We start from the raw sequence: 21,341 nt of genomic DNA on the forward strand, positions 1-21,341 counted from the left end.
CGCTATTTGTCTTCAGAGTGTTAGTTACAAGCCGGGCTACAAGATGCTAGCGGCTAAAAAGCTAAAGCTAAAAAGAAGCTAAAAAGAAATGCTCTCACTTTTATGGTGAAGGGAATCAAACGTCTATTGACACGGCCATGTGTCACACAGCATTAGGTCAAATAACAACCCTTTTAAGTTTTTTTGTTTGTTTGTATTTTTACATTTCGAGCAACGTGGTGCCGCTTCGTAATAGTAGCACCAGCTGGTTCAGTCAACGCTGCAGTTTCGTTTTCCTCGGCAGCTTTACCCAAACCTACCGTGGGAGAAGTTTCCCTTTTCATTCTTGCAGTAACCGCAGCGGTAACCATCATCTCCACCAAAATATTCTACTATAGTATAAGAGTTGTTTCCAGCCATCTTCACTGTGCACACATACACACACAAACACACACCAGCTGACTGAGGCTGGTAGGACAGTGACCGGAAGCTCCGCCCACAGTCTATGCGTCTGCGGTGCTGCGTTCAAGGACCCAACGTCTGAGTTGGTGTGACAACAAGGAACGTTGAGCATCTTGCGAAGTTACATTTTTTACAAGTAAGAAAATACTAAATCTTTTGAGCACATATCAGCATCGAATTATTATAAGTGTCAGGACTTTGAAATGATTGCGCAAACAGTTATGACTTTATTCTTGTAATATTATCAATTTATTCTCAAATTACGACTTTATCCTCACAATATTACAACTTTGTTTTTGTAGTTATTCTTGTACATATTATGACTTCATTCTTATAATATATAATATTAGAGCCATCGTAGAGTACAGAAAATAAATTATTGACCACGAATGACCAAATTTCGACAAAGAAAATGCGACACTTTGAGAATAATTTCACATATTTGCAAGAAAAAAAAATGTCTGTTCTCTGATGTTGAAAAGTGTTCGAAAACATGTAATATTTTACATGATTAAAGTGTCAGTTTTCCCACAACACATTAAAACAACCCAGAAATGTCCAAAAAGAGAATGAGTGATGTAAAATGATGAGTTTAAAGTTTAACTCACCCCAATATCAACTTTCTTTGCAGATAAACTGTATAAACTGGGCCTAAGGTTGCTACTTTTATGTTACTGAGCATTTCTTTTATATTTCTATGTGAACTGAAATGAAATTTTGAAGTCAAACTGGCCCTTATAATGACGTCATGATGCCATAGTGGCCCGATATGGAAGTATAAAGTTTGACACCCCTGAATTAGAGGACTTTAATAAGTTATCATATTTTATTTGTGGGGCTGAATACAACCACAGATTTTGTTCACCGTAGTTCTTTTAAACCTTTCACTTTACAGTGTTGTACTACTTTTTGCCTTTTTAAAAATCACTTAAAATTATTAAGGTTTTTTGTTACAACTTAAAACCGTCCAGGGCTGAAATTGCTTTTGTGAGGCAATGTTAAAGCAGTTGCAATTATCAAGCTTTTTCCTGTTTAGTACAAAGCACAAAGTCATGATTTAAGAACTGTACACCATATTTATTAAATTACCTGTGCAAAGAGGACAGCAAAAAATAAAAACAGAACCAAGATCTTGCACAAACGCGTGTAATGCTTTACAAAACAAAAGGGAGAGTTTTTAATGTAGAAAAATAAATTAGAAAATCACAGCTGAGCCAATGATTTTATTTAATCCCGATGTAAAAAATGGGCGTGTAGACGAGTAAAAGGAGCTTAAGTTTGCTTTAGCATAATGTATGTTTGCTGTTATTCAACAACTACTCATTCTTGTGTGTTGATGCATCTGAAATTCAAATTCACAGGTTTCAGAACTGGTTCACAATATTAGGAAAATGGAAATTGGAGGAAAAAAAAATAAAATCTGCCCAATTGCGCATGCATGTCTCCTGCACTGATATAGTCGACTCACACAGGCAATGAAGGAGCAGCTAGGAAGTTGAAATGACACCGTTTGATACAAGTCTCTAAAAAAAACAAAAAAAACTGCATTTAGACATCTGTTGTGTTGGCTCCTGTTGAGAGATCTCCTAATTAAAGTTCCCCTGGGGGACAGGGATGGTCTCGTGGAGGTATTTCATGCTGCCTTGCTCAGAGAAGTCTGCCACAGTGTGTCCCTCCCCTCGGAGAACCCATTTGGTCGTGAGCAGTCCCTCCAAACCCACTGGTCCCCTGGCATGTATCCTTGCTGTGCTGATGCCGACCTCAGCTCCTGCAGAAATTAAATTTAAAAAAAAAGAAGAAAAAAAACATGGAAAATTAATTATTCTGCACTTGAAAGCTTGATATATGGACAAGGAGGCGTAAAGGCATGCCTGACACTACGCTTACCCAGGCCAAAGCGGTATCCGTCAGCGAAGCGAGAGCTGGCGTTCCAGAACACGCAGGCGCTGTCCACCAGCTGCAGGAACTGCTCGGCCGTTTCCTCGTTCTCCGTGACGATGACGTCCGTGTGGGAGCTGCCGTATTTGTGGATGTGGTCCACGGCGTCCTGCAGGCCGTCTACCACCTCGATGCAGCACTCTAGGTCCCCGTACTCTGTGCGCAGAGACTTCACCTCGGATGGGCTGAAAGTTAAGTACGATGCGAAGCGAGGACCCGCGTGGATCTTTACCTGAAAGTCAAAAACAAGCGATGGGAAAAAAAAAAAAAAAAAAAAAAGAGCTGTGCTGTACCTTCATGAAGACGGCAAATTAAATGTTCGACTTGGTGCCGGTGCACATTTCTTACTTGTTCTGTTCTCAGCATGTCAATAATCTGGTCAAATATAGGCGTACGGAGCAAATCTCTGTGAATAAGGAGGGTCTCCATGGCATTGCAGGCTGCGGGGTAGTCACATTTGGAGTCTTTGACTAGAACGAAAGAGAGAGTAGTAGTTCTTAGTCACACAAAGAGGTCACAACTCCAACTTTAAGGTACTATATAAAAAAAAAAGCAAGATGAACATAAGCAAAATGTACAGGGCCTTGTCAAAGTGTTCAACATTTCAACTTTTATCACATTACAACCACAAACCTGTATGCATGTTATTGTGATTTTATGCAACAACCCAACACAGAAGGGTGTACAGTTTTATAAGTGCAGCATTTTTAATGAAAAACATAAAGAGTGACATGTAAAAAATGCAAGAAGAAGAGTGATCAGCGAAGCAGCCGAGAGGCCAATAGTAACTCTGGAGGAGCTTCAGAGATCAACAGCTCAGGTGGGCGAATCTGTAAAAAAGGACTACCATCTCTCGGCTGGGCTTTGTGAAGGACAAGTAAGTGATTGTTAAAAGTTCAAAACAAGCAAAGTTGGGGACAACGAATACATGGAAGGTGTCCTGGTTAGGTGGGAGCAAAATGTAACTTTTTGGCTTTCAGGTAAAGGCCAGGCGTGGTAGCAAACTAACACGGCATATAATCCTAAACACCATGAAACCTGGTGGTGGCAGCATCAGGCTAAAGTTATGCTCTTCTTTAACAGACATAGAAGCTGGTCAGAGTTGATGGGAAGATGAAAACCTGTTAGAGGCTGCAAAAGATTTGAGGCTATCTGTAGACATATAGTCTGAGCTGCAATAGCATGAGATGAAAACAATTCATGTTTTAGAACGGCCTAGTCAAAGTCCAGGAATACCCTGAACTGTTTTGCAACGAGAAACAAAGACTGAAGTCAGTAGACGTGCAAAGCCTGTAGAGACTAGCATTAAAAGCCTTTCAGCTGTAACTTTAGGGAAATGTGATTCTACACATGATTGACCAAATGGGAATACCAACGCATGTCACATCAAAACTCTGAAAACCCATGCTTGATTCTCCTTCAACATCCCAAATATGCATCATTCTGTGTTGGTCTGTTGCATAAAACCCCAATAAAATACATAAATGCATGACTATGAAATTTACCAGTCAGTTAACACATACCAACGTCGATAGCTTTGTCTATGCTGGCTTCGCTGTCGACGTAGACATGGCAGACTCCCTCGCTGTGGCCCAACACGGGGATGCCCTTAGCCGCCCGCTGAATGTCTCGGACCAGCTCGGACGAACCCCTCGGAATGATCAGGTCGATCATTTTGTCCAGCTTGCACAGGTCCTCGACCTCTTCGCGCGTGCTCACCTACACGACACTGTAAACGTCAACGCAAGCAAAAAAAAACAAAACTCAAGAGTGGACAGAACCAGCGCCGAGTCTTACCAGCTGAATGGCATCAGCTACGCCGTGGATGGAGAGCGCCTCCTGGGTGAGTTGATGGAGGATCTTGTTGGTGTTTGATGCCTCTTTGCCTCCTTTAAGAAGCAACGCGTTTCCGCTGGCGATGGCCAAGGCCGACACCTGCGAGGAGTTTAAAAAAAAAAAAAAAAAAAAAAAAAAAAAAAAAAAAAACACGAGCCGTCGGTTCAGTTAAGCTGAAAGTTTAAGGAAAGAGAGAAGGCTTTGGGGCGGCCGCCCTACCTGCGGGAGGCAGTCCGGACGCGACTCAAAGATGACCAGCAGGACCCCGATGGGAACGGTGATCTGCTCCAGCTCCAGGCTGTTAGCCACCCGCGTCCTCCTCAGCACCCGACCCACACTGTTCCCAGAGGACACGGCGAGCTGACGCAGGCCGATGGCGAGGCTGTTCAGCTTAGCAGTCGACAGACTGAGGCGATTGATCAGAGGCTGGGACAAACGGCCTGCGGGAGTAATCATTTAAAAAAATAAAATAAAAAATGCATTCAATGGTGGAAACCAGAGACAAAAGCATCAAAACTCATATTTTGGGTCTATAAACATCCACCAACTGGGTAAAATGTAATTCAATTCAATTCAATTTTATTTATATAGCGCCAAATCATGAAACATGTCATCTCAAGGCACTTTACAAAGTCAAGTTCAATCAGATTATACAGATTGGTCAAAAATGTCCTATATAAGGAAACCAGTTGATTGCATCAAAGTCCCGACAAGCAGCATTCACTCCTGTAATGTTCTGGGTTTTTTGGCTATCAAAAAAAAAAAAAAAAGGGGTTAAAAAAATAAATTAGATCCTTTATAATATTAGGTATTTTCCAGAATAAAATCCAAGATCACAGTAAGATTTACATCTTAAAGATCTTACTTAAGAAAATGATTACGGTCTCCTGGCTGAAGCCTCAGCCCCCAACGACTTCCCAATGGAAGAATAGAGTGAGGGAGGTGTACCACATGGAACAAATTACGGCAAAACTTCAGATGAAAAGTGATATTTTTATAGAAAAATGGTCCTCAATTCAAGCATTCATTTCAAACCACGACTGATGGAAATTACGATTAATGAATGGGAGATTCTTCTGTATTTTTACTTTTTAATTCTATTTTGTTTTTTCTTTCCATTTACTTATCTTTGTTTTTTTTTTTACTACTATCACTGTTTTTTCTTGTCTTTTCTTTAAGACCTTGGACAAACAAAACCCTTTTTAAAAAAAAAAATATATATATATATATATATATATAACGTATATTTCTGTAAGAAGTGTGAGATGTGACATGCACAGGAAAATCTGAATAAAAGAAGTTAAAAAAAAATTATTTAGATAAAAGGTTCTGGACATGGGTTTTGATTCATATAATGTTGCTAATTTAAAATAGCTTCATTTTCTATAGATCTGTGTGTCAGTTTTCTCAGAAGAAAACCTCAAAGAAAGCTGGACAGCGGTATAGGCTAGGAAAAGCCCGTTCAGCGCATCTCTGATGGAAATAAAGGATTTAGCTTTTAAAAGCAACAACGGCCTCTACCTGCTGCTATCTCCATGTCTTTCCTGTTGGCACTCAGAATCTCATCCTTCTTTTCTGTGAGGAGCTCAGCAAGACAGCAGATGATTTCTCCTCTCTGCAAACATGCACAGATACACACCTCGTGATATGATTGTTTATTTTTTTTTTTAAATTGACTAATCCAGTTGTAAACTATAGTAATTCCTGGTTTCAGGACATCAGTTCTTTCCCCCACATACCTGTTCAGGGAGTAGAGACGCCAGCGCGCGCCCGGCGTGCCGTGCCATCTCCGTCTGCTGCTCCACAGTCGGTCCTGAGGGCGGCAAAGACACGAGTGGAATAGAATCGCACATCTAAAAATAAAGATCCTACCCGTGTGGTCTCATCAAGTACCTGCAGGTTTGACCTCAGAGAAAAAGGTGCCAATTTTTTTCCCTTCTACGATGTCTGTGATGACGTGTCCTGTGACTTTAGGGTCTGTGCCGTTGGCGATGATAACCGAGGTCCCTCCTTGAAGAGCCCAAAGGGCCGCTTTCACCTGATCCAGATCACAGATTTGGTCATAACTTAGCGATTGCTAAAGCTACGCTCTTCCTGGATGTAAACAGAGATAGTCTGTAGTGCTGACCTTGGCCTCCATGCCACCGATGCCGACTCTGGACTTGGTGCCGTACGTGATTGACTGTTGGTCCCCGGGGTAGAAGATATCAATGAGCTTAGCGTCGTCTGTTCCTGGAGGGCTGTCATATAGGCCTGCAGGATATATTTGTACACGTTAAAACAGCAGCTGACACAGAAAATGATGACTCTATAGCACACATCCTGTTTAAATGTTTTTGCAAAAAAAAAAAAAAAAAAAAAAAAAAAAAAAAAAAAAAAAAAAAAAAAACTTCCACAGTTAAGAAGCACATCCTGCAAATTTAAAGTGAGAGAAAAACCTATTTGGAGGCTAAAATGCTGTGGCGTCTCTGCATTAGTCCCCACCAGATGTCGCTGTGGAGCTCTATGTTCACAATAATCAGCAGAACATGATCGTTCTTTATAGAGCACTGTTGTAATAAGACGATTCCTTTAGCAATAAAATTCTGTTAGAAACATTTGTGTCTAAATATCTAAGTCTGCCAGAAAACTGACAAGCTCAGTAGCTAAATCCTCTTGAGGCGCCTTGATATTGGGGCCGGCCCACCAATGTTTGTTTAAATAATGAACATCTGAAGTTGCAGTGCGCATGCCCAACACACTCAGTAGAAAGCTGCGGAGCACAAATACTACGGCTCCCAGCTCGGATCGTCCAATCAAAATGCTTGAATTGCACACGTTACGTTTACGTTCTGCTGGATAGTGTGCGACCATCTAGGCAACGCAAATTTATTTGTAGCACATTTCAGTACAAAGACAATGCAAAGTGCTTTACATGATTAAAACATTGGAAAATAAAAAAAACAGAATAAAAGCAAGTAAAAAAAAACTGTTTGAATAAAATGTAGGAACATTTAAACAAAATAAAACATAGGAAAATGAAAACTAACAGCAAATATTAATGTAGTGTTGGTTTTCCTTGCTGGCTCAGTGAAGGATTGATGTGAATCTTTTCTGTTCAATAAACAAACATAATGAGTGAGCCTTTATTTATAATTTTATGTATAAAAACCTAATTACATTTAGCTTAAATAAAATTGCTTTTCTAGTGCGTTGGTTTATGATAATTTATTTGTTTCATTTAAAATGTATCAAAGTTAGGCTGTATGCGTCACAAAAAAACATTGTTGCTGCTAATAGGTGTTGAGTTTTTGTGCCCCAGTTAATTTATCAAGCTCGAGACACCACTGCTAAAACGTAAATATAAAAAAAAAATTTAAAAAATGAAAAGGAGTTCTAGTAACACGGTTGCTTTAATACTTTGCTTTGAATAAATTACAGCAATAGCGTCCTTTAGATGAAGCCAATGTTTCAAGAGAGCTTTCTAACGATCAAAATCAGTCAGGGGAAGGATACAAAAAAAAAAAACTCCACAGCACTGTAGATCTCTACCATTTCACACCAGAGACGGTCTTGAATGATCAGAGAACATACAGAAAAAAAAAAACACCGCCACAAAAATGAGCAGTTTCTCCAATATTGATGAAATGGCGAGAAGAAACTGATCTGCAAAGAGAACGGGACGTCGTGGTGTGTTCAGTAAGGTGAGTGTATGATGTTTTAAGACCGTTATGATTTAAATTTAAGATCTACATGATTTATGAAAATGTCTTAATGACAGACATCACAAAAAGAAAAAAAAAACACAAAAAAAACATACCAACAGGTGCAGCAAGGTGGTGGCAGTATAATGCTGAGGGGTTATTTTTCTTTAGAAGGAATATGGGATTTGTTAACGTGGACGAAATTACGCACACAGCTCCAAATACCAGTGAGTTTTAAACCTAAACCTTCAGGTCACAGCAACGACAGACAGGGCTTTTATTTTTCAGCACCACAGCGACCCTAAAGATACGTCTAAACTGACAGAAGGTTGGCTTCACCCGAAGGAAATCAAAGTTTTGGGTTGGCCGTTCTAAGCTTCAGAGCTAAATCTGTTGGGTCACCTGAAGAAGTCAGTAGACAAGAGGTGACCTTACAGTAGATTTGGAGAACCTTTACAAAGCAGAGGGGGTAAATATTTCCACCTTAAGATGTGAAATGCTGATTACCTATTGGAGTTGTTTTTTGTTAACTGTACCTTGAACATCAGACAGAGCAATGAGAAGATCAGCTTTCATCTCAACAGCCAGCCGTGCAGACAAGCTGTCATTATCCTTAATGCTTATGACCTAAAATACAAAACAAGAAAAAACACGTCATGTCTCCTAGTCAAAAAAATTAAACAATAAATGTTCTGCATCTGCAAATGGACAGCACAAATACAAGACCGCCACCTTACGCAAACACCAGAACCTTCAAAGAAGCCTTTAGAATATCACAACATGACACAATGGTTAGAAACAATGAGTTGAGGTTAAACAAGCATGCAAACTGTTTGTGCAAGTGGTCCTATGTCACCGTACCCCCACTACGTTTACCAATTCCAGCATGCCCGACACACAGTACCCACATTTACCCCCTGTAGGTCACTGTTGGGGACAGGGGGCGGCACAACGGCATCGTTGGTGTTGATTATAGGCACGATGTTCATGCGCAGCAGCTCGTGTAGCGTGCTGTTCAGGTTGCGACGCTTCTGCTCGTCGTGAAAATCCAGGTTGGTGACCAAAATCTAAAAAGGGTGGACAGTAAAAATACATTCATTTTAAGAAGCATTTTTTATTTATTTTTTTACTTATTTGCAGTTAGGTTTAACCTGTAAGAACAGCCCAGCACGTACCTGTGCGGTGCAGATGCTGTATTGGGTGAACATAGCTTCATACAGAGCCATCAGACCACTTTGTCCGGCAGCTGCACAAGCTCGGGCCTCCAAAACTGGAACAGACTGCGTAAAAAATGAATAAATCCAATTAAAAAGGAGTAAACCAAACGTTCAGTTCACATATAAAAAGCCTTTTAAAAGCTGGGAGCTAATTCCTGGTGCCAAACGCAGAACAGTTACCATGTCTTTGAGTTGGTTCTGTCCAGAGTGCAGGGCTTGTCTGACGCTCTGAGACAACAGGATCTCGTGCCTCAGCCGCTGCTTCCCGAACGCCACGGCGCCGCTGGTAACGATCATCATCTCCCTGCCTTGGTTCTGCAACACGGCCACCTGGCGGCACACGCAAAACCACCGCGTTCAGCTTTCTGTTTCAAAGACGACGCTCCGGCGAAACCTTCGCCACGACCGGCTCAACTTCTCACCTGCTCCACTATGGAGGCGAGCCGGCCCAGCGCCAGGCCGCACTCGTCCCCCCGTGTGACTACGGCGCTTCCCAGCTTCACCACGATGCGCTTGGCCTGCTTCAACTCGCTGCGGTGGGCGAACGACTTCCCATGGGGCCGTGGGAGCACAACTGCAGGGAATAACAGGCGCATTTAATGAGCATTTGTTTTACTGAAATGCATTAAATTTGAGAATCAGAGGTCAGACGATACAGGTTTCTGTTTGGATGACGCTGATATTTAGAAGTCAGGACGGCTTTCTGAATTCTAAATAATCATGAATTATACAATATATCATGAAATACGATGAATTCAGGGAGATTCATTCCGATGGCTGAAACTGTAAGATGAACCTTTTACTTTATTGGGTCGAAGTATTTCTTTTCTCCTTGTCCATCTTTATCTTTATTTTTTTTTTATCTGGCATGAGAATCAGATATACTTTAATAACCCCAGAAGGGAAATTACTGTTTCAGTACAATTGCATACATCACAAACATTTCAGGGGGAGACGATTTATTGAGGCTATGCTGTCAAGGACAACGCCTTACACGGTGCCCACAGGGCGCTGCCCTTGACTCTGTGGAAAGATAGAAGCCACAATAGGAAAGGAGAGGGAAAACACATATATCACACTTTATCCCATTAAAAGGATACAGTTTGACATATCAAAAACCTCGGCACAAAACGCCGATGTCGTTTTACGACAAGGACTTTGTAGGAGATTAGTCTCCCAAGTATAGATCATAATATTTGGCAACCTGTTCTAAGAGCAGCTTCAAGAAGACTAGAACAGTGAAAGTGTCACATTTCACATATTCAACCACAGAAGCAACATTGAAACACTCAAAATATTTCTACAGTCTACAGTAGAGATCGACAGATACAGATTTTTTTTTAAGGCCACTGCCGATACAGATTATTCTGACATCAGTCTAACCGATCCCAGTTATGTGCTGCCGATTATTTCTGGTTAATATTGCTTCACCCCCCCCCCCCCCCATTCACATGCTAAAAATGACAATAAAAAAACCCCGCTACGCAAACTCATTTTAAACAAAAAAGAAACATTTATGACCAAAACAAAATATCAACAAGGGATAGAAAACAACTCGAAACATTTAAATACATACATTCTTAACACTTAAACCTTTGTGCACTTTATGTAGCAGCATGAGGTCTATTTAGTCTAAATGACCTTCCTGGGGATATTTGTAAACAGCAACACAACATAAAATAAAAAAATAAATAAAAAGAAATGTGAACAATCTGAACCTGCTAGAGGATCGGCAAAGGCATGCACATATCGGCCAATGACAATAAAAGAAAAGAAAAAAAACACAAATATTGGTCGACCTCTAGTCTACAGGGTTAAATTTCACTCTTTTCAAGACAACAACTTCTAGCATTCGCTCAACCTCACGGCCTTTACGGCATCTCCGATGTAGGGCTGCCATCTTGTCAAAGGAAGCATCCATCAGTGGATATTAAAGGTGTTTTCCAGCAAAAACCAGTCAATCGCATTGGGACTCCTTCAGATTTCTTTCTTCTTGCTTGCTTCTTGGCGATCACCAGAGAAATCTGCCAATACTTTAAAAAGTACCGGGCCTGGTTTATAAACCAGATCAGAATCTGCTTTTATATGCTTGTATGTGTATGCGAACGAGGAATTAGTCTCTGGATAGTACAATGCTAGATAGGCAGATGGATGGCCTGGTGTAAAGAGATATAGACAGATCCAGGGGGTAGTTACTTACATTTAGCCTGGGAGTACCCTCTGGTGGAGACGGGACAGACATTGGACTGTCGGATCCTGGATGGCAGGCGAGAACACAGAGCCAGCCTGGCAAACATGGCGCCAACACCCGGAGACCTGCAGAGATGACCACAGCGACCGATGTCAGGTTACTGTAACCTCGGCTGAGATAAGCTGCTGTTTTATTCAGACACCAGCTGCACAGGGGTCCATCTACAACGCGATCAGAACATGTGAATTAAAATATCAGGCATACAACCAATAAGCGTCATTCAGAGGTACTTTCTGTTAAGTTTGCCATCATGCTCGTGATGTTATTATCGCTGTTTGTTGTCAAAACTTCACCCACTGACCCAGAGAAGATGCTTAGCTCCTAGTTAGCTTACCGAGGTCCCCAAAACTGGATGTCTTTGCACAACTGTGACGTGCATCGTTCGTTCGTTCACACTTTAAAAACCGAATAAACAAGAACGCAACAACTACTTAGCAAATACAACCGATGTCAACATGAGCCCGAGGCGAGCTAGTGTTAGCTAGCTTTAGCCGCGGTTAGCTGCCTTTTCCGAGCAATTAACAGCAGAGGAAGGGGGGGGGGGGAAGTTATTTTCCTGAACAAAACGAGCTGTTACCTGGCAGCGGGAAGAGTTCGCAAAGCAACCGAGACGACGGAGCTCTGCAAAGAGGAGACACGTAGTCAGACTGGCCGCTGCCACATCCACAGCCCACGTTGTTTGGGAAGAGCGGCGGAACTTTAGCTATTCACGAAACGTGTCTACGTAGGAAATCCTGTTACGCTCTTATCCACGTACGTTTAAACTGCCGGTACGCAGGAGAACAAGTTCTCGGCGGTTTCTGTTCAGAAAGACACAAATAGGAATGGTAACGATTATTTTTGTAGTGTTTGTAGCTACAGAAACGCTAAGACGGTCATATTTAAAAACGCACTTAATTGTTTCCTCTATTAAATGGGGATAGAGGGTGTAGCTACAGTAAAAATCGATGTAAACGTCATATTTGAAAGTCATTCATGAAACCAGTTCTGTTTTTATTGTAATATTAATAATGATTAACTGCATTAAGTGCATTAACAACTCGTTTGTTGAGGACTAATCAACATAAACTTGTCCTAAAGGCTGATTTCTAATTCAGCAACATTAACATACATTGTATTGCCTCTACTTCTGCTTTGCACAAAGAACTAGTTGTTTGGACACAAATCAATTGTTTTAAAAAAAAACAAAAAAAACAAAAATAATTTGATCTTTAGAACAAATTCTGGTTTTCAGCATAAAAATCCTGAAAACATGAAGTGTAGTTTTTGGTCTAACGTATCAATTACGATACAAAGAAAATATGAAAGACTGACTTTTTTCTGTTTTTACAGCAACCAAAATATTTTATTCTTAAAATGAATAATTAAATCGTTTTTTAATATTAAAACTTGTATTTTAAAGAGAGGTTATTTGGGTTTATGTTGCATATGTGTGCAAATTCACTCCTTCATCTTTTGTTCTATAATAGCCTACCACACCCCACCAGGTAGGTATTCATAAAGTAATAACTGACTAAGACTCAGAGCTCTTTAACTTGGTAACTTTGAACAAAGTTATGCCATGTTTTTATTTCTGATGGTGGATTCAGTGAAGAGTTTTGTTATCAGAAACTGTTATTACTACAAAATTGGACCTTTGGCTAAAAACCTTCATCTCTGGCTGGGTGAGCTCTCTGCTGCCTAGAGTCTTCACCCATTGGTTCTGAGTGACTGTGTGTGCACGGTCACCATGTTTTTCTCTGTGTTCTCTGGTGGTTGCTGAGGTGGCACTTGTTTTCATTCGCAGGGTTTGGTGTTTCATTGTTCTTTGCGGGCTGTGAGAGCAGTGCCTTTTTCCGTGAAACCTCATCCAATACCACATCTGGGAGACACTCTGATAGTTTGGATTGAATATTTTCTCCTATGTCGGAATGCATCGAGAGTGAAGTGACCCTGCCTTATTCTTTTTGCTCGGGAGTTGATTCAGGGCTCTCTGGATAATCTGTCCTCGTCTTTGATAGTCGACATGAGACATACGGCATTTCATCACAGTCATGCACAGCGTAGCCATCTCAAGCAGAGCTGGACCTGCCATTAAGTGGATTTAGCGGCTGCTTAGGGCCCCTTGACCACAATGGGAAACTAAAACTGTTGCTCCACTGCCTGTGGCAAAAACCATAGAGCCTGAGTTATCAAGCATAAGCATCCACTCAAGCATGCACACAAATTGATAGACAACTACTTTGACAACTTACAAGGCAACTTTTTTTTAGTTGTAGAATAGAATTTATAATTCTCCTTCTCACGTATATAGCCCTTAATAATCAAGCTCCATCATATATCAGAGCTCTGATTACCCCGTATATTCCTAACACAGCACTTCGCTCTCAGACTGCAGGTCTGCTGGTGGTTCCTAGAGTCTCTAAAAGTAGAATGGGAGGCAGATCCTTTAGCTATCAGGCTCCTCTCCTGTGGAACCATCTCCCAGTTTTGGTCCGTGAGGCAGACACCCCGTCTACTTTAAGACTAAACTTTCCTTTTTGACAAAGCTTCTAGTTAGAGTGGCTTAGGTTACCCTGAGTTATCTCTATAGTTGTGCTGCTATAGGCTTAGGCTACTGGAGGACATCAGGGTGTACCTACTGTTCTCCAATTTGCATTGTTTGTTGTTATTTCAACTTTTAACTTCATGCTCTCTCTCTTTTTTCTCTTCATAGCAGGTACACCTGGTCTGGCATTCTGTTAGCTGTGACACCATTGAGGATGGGGATGGGGGAGGTGGTGGGTGGGATTATCAGCCATTACCAAATAACATGGAAAGAGAAGGTTGACGTTGAACATAGAAAGGATTCCTGGGTCAATGTGTGCTTCTGTGCTTGATTGTCTCTCTTGTTGTGTCTCTGCTCTGTCTTCTCTAACCCCCAGTCGGTCGAGGCAGATGACCATTCTCACTGAGCCTGGTTCTGGTTCTGCTGGTTTTTCCTTCCTGTTAAAGGGGAGTTTTCCTCTCAACTGTCGCTTCATGCATGCTCAGTATGAGGGATTGCTGCAAAGCCATCAGTGATGCAGACGACTGTCCACTGTGGCTCTACTCTCTTTCAGGAGGAGTGAATGCTGCTTGTCAAGACTTGATGAAATCTACTGGGTTTCTTTAGAGAGGAAACTTTTTGACCAATATGTCTGGATGATTTCATTGAGTTTGACTTGAGATGATGTGTGTTGTGAATTGGCACAGTTATAAATTGAATTGGATTGTTTAGAGAAAATGTATTTGTTCCTTCGTTACCTTGTTTTACCTTTTTTGTTGAGATTTTAACGTGTGTACTATTTGTTACTGGAGAGAAAAGTTTAGAGTTTGAAGTTTTGTTTTTAAGAATTCTTTTAAGCATTATTTTTGCTTTACATGGCTTTTTACCTGATATAACACAGTCACACAGTCTCTGACTGTGTGTCAGTCACAGATAAATTTATACTTAATTTGTCCCACAATATTTTATTATTTCTGCATTTCGGAAAGCATGTGTATCTCTATACGTAGCTGGCGTTTTAGAACCCTGATACGGATATCGGGCCGTTTTTAGTAACCTGACACTCTAAGGCTCTTTAGTGGCTTGTACGCCTGTGAAACATTTATGAGCTGGAAGGTCAGGAGCGCTGGGCACAGAAGTCTGCCTCAACAGGTGAAAGCTGCAGCATGGGGACCGCCGGCGAACCTTTCAAGTGCCCCGTCTGCCAAGATTTCTTCACACAACCCGTGACGCTTCAGTGTGGACACGACTTCTGCCTCACCTGCATCCAAGCCGTCTGGGAAACAGACGAGTCCACCGAGGGCCCTTTCTTCTGTCCAGAGTGTCAGATATTCCTCCCCCCTGACCTCGCTCTGGAGATAAACACGGGCCTTCAGGAAAAAGTGAAGAGCTTCACTGCGAACCGACGACCCGCCGTGGCAGAGTCCCCCTCGCTCGTCCACTGTGACCACTGCATCGAGCGGCCGTCTGTGGCCGTCAGGACGTGCTTGACCTGCGACGCTTCGCTGTGCCAGGCCCACGCCCGGCTGCACCAGCAGAGGTCTGCTCTCAGGGAGCACACACTGGTGGATGTGACCACGGACCCGCTGTCGCTGAAGTGCAGGGAGCACCGGGAGGAGCTCAAGCTCTTCTGTATGGAGGAGAAGATCCCCGTGTGCTGTTTGTGTGTCCTGGTTGGCGACCACAAGCACCACAAGGCGTCTCAGCTTCATGAAGCCAGTGCAGACTTTAGGGTAAAATCTTTTTTTTTTCTGCTGCTTGTATAGTTTATTCTCTTGCAAACTAAACAATGAATTAAATAGATACTTTATTGTCTGAATGGAGATTTTTTTTCCTGATTTGGATTATTTCAATAATCATTTTAATCCATAGTGGTCTGGTCACTGCACCAAACAGCTATTTGCAAACCAATTCTCTGATACGTGTGTAGATGCTCATGTGTGCTTGTATAACATGCAAGTGAATGTGTCCCAGTATTCTAATTAAAATGCATAATAGAAATGCTTTCTCATTTTCAAAATGCAGCAACAATTTTTGACTCATACATAAAATTAAAAATGAATCCTCCAAAACTGCATTTTCTTTTTCTTCTCTAGGACTGCTCAATTTGTGAATTAATTCAAATTGTGAATAAAATAACGTTTAACATTTAATTTTCAAAAAATGTTTTTAATTTTCAAATATCCAATTTGAAAATTAAAATGTATTATCAGAAATGCTTTTTAATTTCACATCCAAGCTGCACTTATTTAGACTGGAGCATGTTAGTCCATATAACGCCCCCTACTGGCCGACCAGTGTCCCACAGTCATTCAGAAACTCTAATGCATGTTGCCAACTGGGGGCAAAAGTGAAAAACGTTTTGAAAAGTACATGAGAACATAATAATTCATGCTTTACCCTGTTTTTTTTTTTGTTGTTGTTTTTTTTCTGTCTTCAGAGTACTTTAGCGGCTCATATGAACCAATTACTGAAGAGGAGAGGTGACGCAGAACACGCCATTAAGGACTTGGAGTCCCTTTATGCACAAACTGTGGTACAGTCATGAACCTATAATACACTCTTGTTTCCTCTTGCATGAGGCTTTGCGATTATAGGAATTTAATTATCTTCCAGAAATCTGCTGCGGATTCCAGAGAGAAAATCTCAGACAAGTACAGCAGAATCCGTGTGGTGTTAGACGCAGACGAGCGCCTGATGATGCAGATTATAGATGCGGAGGAGACGTACATGACGGACTGGCTGGAGGCCCAGAGGGGCATCATGGAAACGCAGATTAAAGAGATTGACAGATTAAGAGCCTCCAATAAAGAACTCCTCCAGGAAACAAATGATCTGCAGTTCCTTCAGGTAAGTGAATGCAGGAAGCTTAACTACGATGAACAAGAAATATTTCTCTTTTGTAAAAAACAGGGTTTTTAGAAATATTATTGCAGCAGATTGACATTAGCCTGATTTATTCTCTCTTAAACCCAATATCCAACCATCTTGTTTTTGGATTCAGATGAAGTTGAATAATTTTGAGGCGCTCCTTCATTATTCCTTTCTACTTTGTGTAATGCACCAGAATTGCAGTGAGACATGATGCAGCCCCTACCTTGCTTGACAGTTGATTCAGTGTTCCTAAAGCCTCACCATGACCCCCCCCCTAAATGCAATTCTTGTGGTTTTTGACGTGTGTTTGAGATCATTGCCTCACTGGAACATGTAACTCTGTCAAATTTCTAACCTTCTGATCCGCACTGCGGCTGAACGGTGGCACAGCTGGTAGCGCTGTTGTTGTGCATCAAGAATCCTAGCCTGGGGTTTTCCTGGGTGCATTGTGATGGACTGGCCATATGCCCAGGTTATCCCACCTCTGGACCAATGAGTGAGGGAAATAGGCACCAACAACCTCCCAGCCCCACCCCTGCAAAGATAAGTGTATACACACATTAGATTGATGGTTGAACGTTCAAGAATGAACCAGGAACCACAATGGCTTAAGTCTGCCATGAACCATAAACCGCTGGACCGCTCGGCACAGTGCCAGTCTAGAAAGAGGCACATAATCCAAACCTCGCACCTACAAACTAGTAGCGTTAGTCTTGACCCACATGGAGATGCCAAAAACCTTGTGTAGAATTTTTTTTTTGTGGAAAACCAAAAGATCTGTTTGGCCTTGGTAACATGAATCGTGCTTGAACGAGTCAAGCAATCATGTCCAAATAGGAACACTGTAACAGCAGGCAAGCATGGCAGTGGCAGCATCATGCTAAGGGGCTGTTTTAAAGTCAGACAGACTGGGACTGTATCTGCGGTAATGTGGCAGCTGCTCCTGCCTATTGTAGCAGCGCCATCCTGAGGGCATTAGACAGAACTCCTGACTGAGAACGTGATCAGAATAACTCTGACCCGTTTTTTTTTTTTCCAGAGGGAGCTCAGGTCTATCAGCTGAACTCCAGGGACCTTAGAGCAGATTTTAACAATGCTGCTGAAGCTATTCTCGTCCTTCACAGACAATCCATAAAGCCAGCAGATGTTAAACGACTTTCAATAAATGAATAATAAAAACTACATGAGATCCTCTGAGATACATTCAAATAATTTAGCTTCAGAATAAAGTGGATTCATTGTTGTTCCCCGCTTAGTAATTGACTCTGTGTTTTTATCAAACTGGAGGGTGGAGTCAAACATGGTTCCTAGGTAATTATACACCTCTACAGTTTCAACATTTTTTTCCTTGAATGTTGCTGGCTCCTGGGTAAAACGGTTCTTCCTAAAATCAGTGATAAACTCCTTAGTTTTTGTCACATTAAGGTCCAGGTAGTTTTCATCACTACCTGGACCTTAATGTGACCTGCTGAGGGGCTGAAATGAGGCCCTATGGGTGCCTGGCGCCCCCCATAGCCCTGCTTTAAAGGAGCAGTATCAGTACCAGTTTGACAATTGACAGATAAGTGGTCAGTGGTCTAATTAGTAAAACGTGGATATTAATTTCTGACAAAAACCACACGTTTTATGCAGAGATACTATATTGTGGTGAGCGACAGACCTTTTAGACCACTGATGATTGTGGTGTGAATCTCCTGCTCTGTATCTCTACATGTTTTGCTTTCCATCCCGAAAGTAAAGCTAACTTAAGTTGCACTGAAGCGGACCTAAAACTGATGGCCTGTTCCTTTTTTGGCAGCAAATCAGATCACAGAATCTTTGGTGAGTCTCTCTTTCTTCACTAAAACTTTTTGATACATTTAAAGCATCATAAATTGTCATTTGGTATAATTGTTCCTCTTCCTCGTAGCGACCCTCTGGATGTTCCTCCGGTCCTGGGAGTGAACAGGGACCTCTGCGACCACGAGAAGCTGAAAACCGTGGAGAGGCTCGTCGATGACCTCTCGCTGGCCCTGTCGCAGCACTTTCCACGAATGTGGTCATGTTAGTGATCAGCTGCGGAGTTTGCAAGCAAATGATCATCTATCATCTGCAGAAGTGTGTACTGACTGTATGTTGTTGTTTTGTTTTTTTTAATTGCAGATCTAAGTTCACCTGCTTTGGATCCAAAAACCGCCCACCCGCAGCTGGAAATATCCCCAGATAAAAAACAGGTGTCCTGGAAACGCCATCCTGTTGGCGAGGGGCTCGGCCCTCAGCCTTATGACTCCCAGTACAGCGTTCTGGCTCAGGAGAGCTTTACCAGCGGCCAGCATTACTGGGAGGTGATTGTCCAGGACAAACCCTTCTGGATGATCGGCGTCACCACGGGTCTGGTCGCTGAAAAACGCAGTCCGGCGCCGCGTTCGCCCAGCCTGGGTGTGAACAGCACATCCTGGTGCCTCTACCACGGAGACGGGCAGTACCTGGCTTGCCACGACACTCAGGAGAAGCAGCTGTCTGTGGCAAAGAGGGTCAGGAAGCTGGGCATACTGGCAAACATCCAGAAGGGGGAGCTGTCGTTCTACGATGCCGATGCGATGAGCCTGCTTCATGCTTTCTGCGTGCAGTGCACAGAGCCTCTCTTCCCCATGTTTAACCCATGCATTGATGTGAACGGAGTCAACAGGCAGCCGCTCACTTTGTTCTGGATCAAGGATCCCTGGAATTGGGAGGAGGGTGAAAAATGAACGCAGGGCAGCTTTAACACCAGAACCACGTATTAAATTATCTATGATAGCTTTACGCATTTGAATTTTGTGGTATAAAAAAAAAACCACTATAATCATCTAGTAATTGATTGTAAATATGTATAAACACAGATATGTGAATGATTTACCAAGGACCAATCCATCTTTCTTTGGTCTTTTGGTAACATGATTATACATTTTCAGTATATTGTCCTGATCTTTTTATTCTATAGTCACACAACTTTTGATATTAGGTATATACATAGAGGACTTACTGTGGAAGTCCATTGTTGTGCTTTATGGTGTGTTGGGAAAGTATGCACACCTCTTTGATGTATTTCACATTTTGTCCCATTCTAACAAAAAACATCTGGGTGTTATGTGGTCAATCAACGTAGCGCAATGCATAATTGTGAAGCGGGAGGTAAATTATGGAGGGTTTTCAGAAAAATCTGAAAGGTCTGCGTTTCTATTCAGCCTCCCTGAATTCAAACTTTGCCAAGTCACCATTTGACATAATTATGGCTGCAAGCCTTTGTTGGGTGTTTCTCATCCACAGACTGAAATCTTTGCCTGCACTGCAAAAGCGGAACAAAAAATTAGTGAAATTTCCTTAAAATTGTTGTAATTTTCCTTGATTTGAGCAGGTAAACAAGATGATCTGCAAATAGAATAAGATGTATGCACTTAAAATAGGAACAACTCATCTCCATCATCTTATTTCAAGTGCAAGATGTCTAATGATCTTATCTTAGGGGTCAAAATACTCATTCCATTGGCAGATAATCTTATTTACCTGCTCAAATCAAGGGCAAAAGCACTATTTTTAAGAACATTTTACTTAGTTTAAGATCTGTTTTTGCAGTGTGGTAACTTAGCTCAACCTCAGTCAAGGTGGCTGGAAAGCATCTGTGAACACCAAGTGTCAAATCATGCAATAGATTCGGAATCAGGTTTAAGTCTGGACTTTGACTAGGCCAATCTAACACATTAATCCTTCGATCTAAGCCATTCTATTATAGCTCTGGCTGCATGTTTAGCTGAAGAAAAGCATCCTCTCAGTATGATGCTGGCCCCACCATGTTTTGATGTGGAAATGGTGCATTCAGAGAAATTATTTCAGAAGGTGTTAAAAAAAAGCCCATTTTCCTGTCATCTGACCAGAGCTCCGTCTCCCGCAATCTGCTGGGTTTCCTTAGATAGGAAATGTTTTTGACTATTCAACATGATCTGACCCAAACTGTATAATCTGATTGAATTTGACATTGGAAAGTGCCTTGAGATGACATGCTTCATGAATTGGCGCTATATAGATAAAATTGAATTGAGTTGAATTGTATGAATGTTCTGGCAAACAGGAAACAGCACTTCTTGTAGCTTTCCTTTAACAACAATCTTCTTCTTGCCATTCCTCAATAACAGCCAGAAAGAGTCCACAACTAATGTCCTGTCAGATCTATCAACCTGAGCTGTGACTCTCTGCAGCTCCTCCAGAGTTACCGTGGGCTTCCTTGGTCACGATGTTTGATTAATTAGGAATATCAGACGTAAGCAAAATATAAATGCACACTACAATGTATTTATTTTCAACAAAAAAAAAAAAAATACATGTGTAACTCTCCTTCCACTTCATAATTATCCACAACTTTGTGTTGGTCTATTATTCACTAAAATCTCAATAAACCCCGCTGAATGTTTTGGTTGGAAGGTGATAAATGTGATCAAATTTAAAGGCCAGGATACTCTCACAAGAGATTTAACTCTGTTCCCACTGTTGATGCTCTCCAGGGGCTCGTGTTGTGGTGCGTTGCAGAGAGTAAATAGATAATGCTTAAACGACTGGCTTGTTCATTGTGTAACAGTTTC

General features: G+C 41.6%; 3 protein-coding genes across 8 annotated transcripts in view; 1 reads left to right on the forward strand and 2 right to left on the reverse strand.

The window, feature by feature from the left end:
* The window catches only part of LOC105918663 (arginyl-tRNA--protein transferase 1), a gene marked incomplete at its 3' end in the record, with an annotated part of 40,178 nt that extends 39,738 nt beyond the window's left edge, over positions 1-440 (reverse strand). For all 5 annotated transcript variants that reach the window (XM_036126717.1, XM_036126714.1, XM_036126716.1 and 2 more), the window contains 1 exon segment: positions 300-440. In XM_036126717.1, coding sequence (XP_035982610.1) covers positions 300-399 — 100 coding nt within the window.
* A 1,162-nt stretch (positions 441-1,602) lies between these two features.
* On the reverse strand, positions 1,603-12,083 carry LOC105918667 (delta-1-pyrroline-5-carboxylate synthase). 2 transcript variants are annotated; one of them, XM_012853797.3, is made up of 17 exons: positions 11,944-12,083; positions 11,316-11,431; positions 9,538-9,689; positions 9,296-9,445; positions 9,074-9,178; positions 8,813-8,965; positions 8,435-8,525; positions 6,344-6,468; positions 6,109-6,253; positions 5,955-6,028; positions 5,737-5,830; positions 4,435-4,655; positions 4,177-4,314; positions 3,903-4,098; positions 2,728-2,849; positions 2,329-2,611; positions 1,603-2,209 (listed from the first exon to the last, which is right to left on the reverse strand). In XM_012853797.3, exons 2-17 carry the CDS (start codon positions 11,410-11,412, stop codon positions 2,028-2,030), a joined length of 2,328 nt encoding a protein of 775 aa, XP_012709251.2. In that variant the 5' UTR covers positions 11,413-11,431; positions 11,944-12,083; the 3' UTR covers positions 1,603-2,027. The 2 variants fall into 2 exon arrangements, with proteins under 2 accessions (XP_012709251.2, XP_012709249.2); XM_012853795.3 differs by having other exon boundaries at positions 1,604-2,209; positions 8,807-8,965.
* Positions 12,084-14,840: 2,757 nt separating this feature from the next.
* LOC105918664 (E3 ubiquitin-protein ligase TRIM11-like) lies at positions 14,841-19,809 on the forward strand. Its single transcript, XM_021311284.2, has 6 exons — positions 14,841-15,605; positions 16,313-16,408; positions 16,489-16,722; positions 18,545-18,567; positions 18,656-18,789; positions 18,889-19,809. Exons 1-6 carry the CDS (start codon positions 15,039-15,041, stop codon positions 19,473-19,475), a joined length of 1,641 nt encoding a protein of 546 aa, XP_021166959.2. The 5' UTR covers positions 14,841-15,038; the 3' UTR covers positions 19,476-19,809.
* The last annotated feature ends 1,532 nt before the right edge of the window (positions 19,810-21,341 follow it).

Source organism: Fundulus heteroclitus, chromosome 22 (genome assembly GCF_011125445.2).
Source record: "Fundulus heteroclitus isolate FHET01 chromosome 22, MU-UCD_Fhet_4.1, whole genome shotgun sequence".
In the NCBI taxonomy this organism is placed as follows: Eukaryota; Metazoa; Chordata; class Actinopteri; order Cyprinodontiformes; family Fundulidae; genus Fundulus; species Fundulus heteroclitus.

Coding starts and splice junctions, on each gene's coding strand:
- LOC105918667 (XM_012853795.3), bottom strand. CDS start 11,412: ATGTTTGCCAGGCTGGCTCTGTGTTCTCGCCTGCCATCCAGGATCCGA. Junction 8,526..8,806: donor GTGACCTACAGGGGGTAAAT/GTGGGTACTGTG, acceptor TTTGTATTTTAG/GTCATAAGCATTAAGGATAA. Junction 4,315..4,434: donor GTCCGGACTGCCTCCCGCAG/GTAGGGCGGCCG, acceptor AACTCCTCGCAG/GTGTCGGCCTTGGCCATCGC.
- LOC105918664 (XM_021311284.2), top strand. CDS start 15,039: ATGGGGACCGCCGGCGAACCTTTCAAGTGCCCCGTCTGCCAAGATTTC. Junction 15,606..16,312: donor AAGCCAGTGCAGACTTTAGG/GTAAAATCTTTT, acceptor TTCTGTCTTCAG/AGTACTTTAGCGGCTCATAT. Junction 16,723..18,544: donor ATGATCTGCAGTTCCTTCAG/GTAAGTGAATGC, acceptor CTTTTTTGGCAG/CAAATCAGATCACAGAATCT.